This window comes from Empidonax traillii, unplaced genomic scaffold, assembly GCF_003031625.1.
Source record: "Empidonax traillii isolate 1590-97213 ecotype Southwest subspecies unplaced genomic scaffold, ASM303162v1 scaffold247:size2371522, whole genome shotgun sequence".
NCBI classification, from domain to species: Eukaryota; Metazoa; Chordata; class Aves; order Passeriformes; family Tyrannidae; genus Empidonax; species Empidonax traillii.
Window position 1 is genome coordinate 2,122,095 of NW_020955440.1, and position 7,330 is coordinate 2,129,424.

At 35.9% G+C, this 7,330-nt stretch overlaps 1 protein-coding gene across 1 annotated transcript in view; it reads left to right on the forward strand.

Moving 5' to 3' along the window:
- Positions 1-7,330, forward strand: part of VWA8 (von Willebrand factor A domain containing 8) — a 174,600-nt gene that overhangs the window by 132,841 nt on the left and 34,429 nt on the right. The window contains exons 36-37 of the mRNA XM_027888842.1: positions 3,873-3,954; positions 5,889-6,093. Coding sequence (XP_027744643.1) covers positions 3,873-3,954; positions 5,889-6,093 — 287 coding nt within the window. The remainder of the gene's footprint in view (positions 1-3,872; positions 3,955-5,888; positions 6,094-7,330) is intronic.

A 7,330-nucleotide genomic window follows, 5' to 3' on the forward strand; every position in this document is an offset into this window, starting at 1 on the left:
AACATCCTACAAGCATTATTTTACTGTCATGATAGTTTCATTAAGATAGCAGTTCAAAGCTCAGTAGCTGTTAAAAAAAAGCAAATCAAATGTTGAGAATTACTAGGGAAGGAACAGAAAAAACCAAAGAACGTCTTTGTACTGTTGTGCAAATCTATGTGTCCTTAACATGGTTTAGTTTTGGTCTTCCATCTCAAGGTGAGAGAAGGCTGAACTGGAGTAAGTTCAGAAAAAGATAGCAAGGAGAAGCAAGTTTACATTGCCCAACCCTTCAGCATGTGGAGACAAGATCAGGGAAGAGGTATATGGTAGAGTTCTACAAAAATACATATGGCATGGAGATCTGGGAAAAGAAACAATTTTGCACTCAGTACCACAGTTAGGGAGCAGCTAATGAAGCTAGTAGGAACTTTGTCAAAACAAACAAGACGTTTTTTTGTAGAGTAAGGAACCAACCTGTGAAACTGCTTCCCAAAGGATGTTGTGAATGCTGAAACATGGATTTAAAGGAAATCTGGACAAACTCCTGGAAAGTTACTAAATATGTAGACGTAAAACCATACACAACACATTCAGCTAAAGAAACCCCTAGACTGGAACTAATTGGTGACTGAGGAAACTACCATGTGCACTTGTCTGTACTTAACTTTCCAAGCATCTCTTGGAGACAAAATACTAGATTAGAGGGACCTAGTACTGCCATTTTTGTGGCATGAGTCATAAATATTTCAAAGTTGAAAAAAGGGAAGACAGAAGAAAAGAGGCATGCATTTATGTGCTCACTTGGAAGGTGAGATAATGAAGTACTAGTCCTTACAGTGCTCGTTTGAGATTCTGTGTTCACAACCTTCTCTGCTGGGCTATTGTTTCTTCTGGAGTTTGCCTCTCAATCTCTCTAACTGACAGAATATTTAATTGAATATGCATTTGACTGCTACCAGTAGTTAATTAACAGTCTTGGTCCCTTAAAATTCAGTGTTGCTTATTCCTGATTGTGCTGTGTAATTCATGGGGGCTTTTGGATGTTTGGTGAGTCATCGCTGCTGTTACTTCTGCATTGGAAAACCTGTAGTTAATTAACTAGGAAAGTTTTATGAGACTTCATTTATAAGTCTTTGTATCCTTCCCTGGGAAATGGTATAGTGAAGCAAAGGCACCCTGCTACATAAAATCAAGTGTGTCTCAGTCCCTTGAAATTCTTGCACAGTTGTCTTCTGTTGCCTTTGAGAAGTTGTTTTATATTTTTCTATCAGGCTTTCCTTCACATCTTCTTGGACAACTGGTCAGTTCTGGCACACAGCCTTTCATTTCTATTAATAATTTGAAGTACTCAGCCAAACTCTAGCATACTCCAGTATGTATTACTGAAGCTGTTCCAGGAACAATAAGCAAAGAAATAATTGCCTATGTGTTTTTTTTGAAACTGTAAACCAGAATGATAGTTATATTTTAAAAGAAACTATAACAACTAATAATTTCCCCAAATAGATGTATGGACCTGAAATATAAACTCAGACAAGAGATCATGGCAAAATACTGCAAATAAGAATTAATATTTATTCTAAAAACAGGACCATAGAGATGAGGGCTACTTGAGAGCAAATATTTATTTGGATTCTCAGCACTTTGTATAGATGAACATAAAATAGCAGTCTATTACTGAGTGCCTGTCTCTGTTAGTGTGACACTAACTGGAGCAACATGTAGAGCAACACACAGTGCTACTGGAATAACCTTGACACATCATCTGGTCCACCTGTTTATATAGAGACAGGATGACACCTGTACTCTCTTCTTAACTGATGTTTTTCAAACAACTGGCCTATTACAATGCTTCACTCTCCTTGTATACAAAATATTTTCAGATTATCCATCTTTTTTTTTTTCTCTAAACAAAACTGAATTCTTCATGTCACTTTCACTCACTCAGGATAATGTTGCTCTCTTTGTAAGAATCTTCTCAATAGGATTGGATGTGCTTTTTTAAAAAGTCTCTATTCAGACAAAAAAAATTCCTTAAATTTGTCCTTATAGCCCATCTGTTCTGACGTCTTTGTCATCCCCAGGACTATCTCATGTCACAGAATCACGGAATGGATAAGATTGTCAGGGACTACTGGAGGTCATCTAGTCCAACCTCCCTGATCAAGCAGAGTCCCCTAGAGTATGTTGCTCAGGATTGTGTTCAGACAGTTCTTCTGCAGGGAAGGAGACTCCAAAACCTCTCTGGCCATCCAGTTCCAGTTCTCAGTCACCCTCACAGTAAAGAAGTTCTTCCTCAGCCTTTCCTCGTAAGAGAGATGCTTCAGTCCCATATCATCTTCATAGACCTCCCCTGGACTTTCTTAAGGACCTCCATGTCCCCCTTGTACTGAGTGCCCAGAACTGAACGTTATGTCTATTTTCCCTAAAGTTTGATATCTAGAGCAGTGCATAGCTACTCTTCTCCATCAGGCTTTGGCAGAAGAGGAACAAACTGTGCTCGATCAGCTCTGATGTTCATGCTTCATTGTAAAATTCTTGCCTGCAGTTTTGGGGCCTACCCAGCTGTTCCTGTGTAGCATTTAAATATTTGATTGCTCCCTACTCTGCAGTCCTTTGTCTTTTTGTAATTTGATTTGTTTGATTTGTGTTCTTACTCTAATTTATTAACTTAATTTTTATCCCTTAGCACATATCCCACAGTGCTACCCTTTCCAATTCAGTATCAGACCTTGTTCTAGATCTTCATCAGAATTTTTAATGTGTGTATTATTCTGAGTTACTAACAAAAGGGAAAGCACTTTTTAGAACAGTAACAAAATCTAGAGAAAACATTTTTCTAGACTTCTTCTTCCTATTTCTGATGTGTTTGATATTTCCATTTTTATGAAGATGAATTAAGTCAACAGATGTGCTACTGTAGGTATGTATACTATAGATATCTAGATACAGTAGGTATGCATAAAGTGCTGCTGTGGGTTATTCTGTGTACTCATTGGAATATTAGATCCCCTTATACTGCTGATCTTACCAGTCTTTTTCTCTGTGCTGTATGCAAGCTCAACACTTCTGCAGCCAGACTCTCCTTGGTTTCAAGGAGGTTAAAGATACATTGTTTCTGAAGGAAATCTAGACTTGCTTTCATCTTGTGACAATGACATTTTGTCCCAATACCGTGCTGTCTTCTGGTTTCTTTTCTGAAAAACTGCCTTGATTTACTCCAGGCTACTCCTAACTGGAAGCCACTTCTAGCCCAGGCAAAGTGTACTCATATGTTGGCAAAAACCAATGTAAGCAGACACACAAAAAATTTATTTCTGAGGGAAGGACCATATATTATCTGTGTTCATTAAACTGTCCATAAACAGAATATTAAATGCTTGATAGTCTAGGACTATTTACTATAAAGTTATAAAATCTTTGGATACTGAAAAACCTACCTCCTAAAGGAGTGGTTCAATTTAAGAGAACAGCAGTTAGGGTAATATTACTGAGAAATTTTAAATTGGAAATCATGAACGCAATGTTTTGAAATGTTCCTCAGTATGCTTTTAAAGTCAGATATACAACTGACATTATCTTCAGTGACAGATAAAAACAGTGAGTTAGGGATTGTGGTAATGTGTGATTAGTGCTTTTGTGAGCAGTTATATTGTGTGTAATTTTGACATTTGCTATACAAATACATTGTTCCTTGTTAACTGTGTTTACTCACTATCATAATAATAAAACAATTCCCTATTTGCAAGTTATATTCCTGTATTGAATGTGAAAGCTTGTCATTTTCTGATAGGTACTTTATAATGAAATATTTAAATTTAATCTGCTAAGTGCAAATGCAATAACCAGTTAATCATGCAGCAGGAAAATAACATGTTTGTTTTTTTCAGATGTCACTCCTCCACAAGCTGCTGGATACTTGGAAGTAACAGATCTTAACTCAAAGAAAATCAAATACATTGCAATTCCTAGGTAACTTATTTTATTGATTAGAGCAGCCTCTATCTTAGAGGAAGAGCAAAGAGAATTTAGTGACCATTATTACATCAGGATAAGCAAATATTTCTTCTGATGTGGAAAGTAAGACTAATTCATATCTAGTGTAAAATTCTGCAAACACTGAAGCATTTTTTGTCAACATAATTTATCTGTTTACTAGGTGATACCAGTGAACATGTAGCCCTTAATTAGTAAATATGAAAGGTACCTTTATCTTCTGATTTTCATCCCCTTTGCTCCTTCCCCCTCTTTCATCCATTTTGTTCTCTACCCTGTTACATTCTGGTTTGCTACCTTTATTTTCTTTTCCTTTTTCCCTATCTTTAGGAAGATAGGGAAAGGCAGAATGATCTGGAGTTAGGTGTTAGGAAACTAGGGATGAGGTTCAGGCCCAATGTAAAGTTCACTTTGAAAATAACTTGAGCTTTTGGAAACTATACATTCCCTCACAAGTATCTTGTGTGATAAATCAAAATAACCAGACAGTGTGAATTCTGTTTGGTTTTAACATCTGTTTCTCACAATTGTAGAGAGTATTTGCAAATATTTTATAATATAAAGATATATTTTGGTTACAAATTGCTATTTTCCACTGCAATAATATTAAAGGGAGTTTTTTAAATGGCAATCTCTCAGTTTTGCATATTTAAATAGCCCATGTATTAAACTCGCACATCAGGAATTTTATACTTTTTTTAAAATTCTATCCATTTGATGTTGGTTTTTGACAATATTGATTCTGATTTAAAGTAATTCTGGTTCATTAAAAATCTAGGCAACATTTTAATTAATAGGTACTTATTTTTGGACTGCACCATTTTATAATTGGCCTACATCTTAGACAAATATTCAAAAATGTAAGACCTTAACGTAAAAATAGTAGGGAATCACGTTATTTTACACCAGTATTTTATAAGAAATTACAGAAATTACAAAACCATGTTTCAACATCATGACCATTAACCTAAGATTAGAATTTAAGCTATATATGGCAGATCTGAGCAGAAGTCCAGGTTTAAAAATGTATTCCAGTAGGAACTGATAAGTAAAGTGAGTTTTCATATATACGTATGAATAATTCTATGTTAAAATATAACAACCTTTTCTCCTTCTGGCATAGTTAGCCTAGTCAAATGCTAAGATAACTTTTTTCATTTGAGTTAGTACATCTCAATTTCAGTCACAGGTAGAGGCATATGTGTTGCTCCTTTTTACATTTTTGAAAATTATTAATTGTAGTGTTAGTATAGGTTGCCATCTCATTATGCCTATCACTAACAGTACTGAAAAATGCACGGAACCTTTCCTACATTATCTGAATTTCCCTTCAGATTATGTACCCATTAGGCCCTCTGTTTCAGCAGTAAATTTTTGTCAGCGAGGTCACTGTTTAAAACAGTGTTAAAATTCTGTGTACATAAAGCTGTACCATTGTTAAGTAAGTGTTTAAATCTTCATTTTATATTAAAACACTAGAGAAAGGTATTACTCTAATTTGATGGAAATGCATTTTCCTCAGTGTCCAGGTCATGTCTTCTCCTGTTTCTTCTGTAGTTTTATATACATTTGTAGTTCTTCTATAACATCTTTTTTATAATTTTTACATTCTTTATAGTTTTTTTCTAAAGACTGACTATTTTCAGAGTTATTAGATACAGCAGTCAGGCAGCATATTCCCTTTCAGCCCGGTCTTTTAAACTGCTTCTTGTAATGTCAAGTATCTTTTGGTTATATCCAGTTTCAGTAGGTGGAATGTTTCAGATAAAACAGGGGGTCTGTATGGCTTAGTTGTATTCTCTCCTGAAATGAGGATGGAATTTCATATAATGGCCCATTTAAGTACATAAATACTCATTCCTCATTTAATTGAAGCTTCAAGAAAAATCATATCAATTCTTGTTTTTCAGTTCACAATCTCTCTCTCCATATACATCGTGGCTCTCTAAGATCTCAGATGCCGATGCCCTGTTGGCACCACTGGGCAAAGTAGGTTTGGTTACTGTGGACATGGGAGGAGGTGTGAGGCTTTGGGAAACTGGGCTGGAAAGCCTCCAGAGGTCACTGCAGGACTGGAGGAACATGATTGGCCAAGAAGATGGTCGTCCTGTGCAGGTAGGAGTTCACGAAGCTGAAGTGAAAAACATCTAACAAAATGAGAATGAGTTTTCAGGAGGGAAAGGTGTGTTGGAAAACACAGTGAAGTTGAAATTCACCTGTGAGAAAAACTGAATAGACTTGTTCACTGAAAAAAAAGAGGCACATTAGCTTACACTTGAAAACATTTTGTGACCCCTGTAATTATGGTTACCAACAGACTGTCTTACACTGTTTGTATTTTTGCCAAATTCCACTGCAATTAAATGCAGATAAATTCTTTATCTCCTGCTGATTTTTAACTGTAACTTTCAGAATATAGAATAATGAAATTAATTTTTAAGCAAAGGATATACTTTTCCAGCATTCAAAGACTTGGGAAAAAATATTGTGGGTTTACTTTGAAAAAGAAACTTGAAACCTAGGTGAAGGATACCCTGAGTTCACAGTAGACCTTTTGGCTAGTTTTGATAATTCTCACAGAAGAAGAGTTGCAAGGATCTTCATAGAGCTGTGTTCTCCTGTGGAATGTTTAGGTAGATGCTGAAAACACACTGCATATACATGTATTCTGTGTTTGCATGTATTTATGTATACACAAGTATTAATGTAGTGGCTTCTATGCATGATTGCAAGATAGAGGGAAAATTCAGGAGTGTTCAGTTGCATCTTTTAATTTCTGTTAGTGATTGGAGAAGGTATCACTTTATTTCAAACAACTAGAGTGTGCTTTAGGAGGACTTCTCAGCTTCAGCTAGGAGGATCTCTGTCTACCACTGCAATTATTTTTGTTTCATGAATTTCTGTAACCTCATCTGTAGTAAATTAGAATGGGAAAAAAGAAACAGTCTGCTCTAAATTAGATCTCTCTCTGTCTTTGTTTACATGGCATCTTGAGTGTGAATGAGATGTATTAGGCCAAAATCATCTTCTTTCACTTTCTTTTCCCACTCTTAGCTCTCTTTCTACAAGATGTTCTGCAGTTACGGAGACTTGGGCAAGAACTGATGTGTTCTTGTTACTGGATCTCAGCAAATGCCATTCATAAAAGTAATGAGAAAAGGAAACTGTTTCCCAGTAGCACCTTTGTACTTGACACTTGGTTGCTTTACCAGTGCCATTTTTATTGCCAGTGCAGTAGCACTAGCACCATCTTATGGCCAGACATAGTTGGTTTACACCAGCTCAGTTTCATCTGATGATCAAGTTGACTAATGGAAATCGAAAGAGCCAGCCCTTTTTTTTCTTTTTTTTT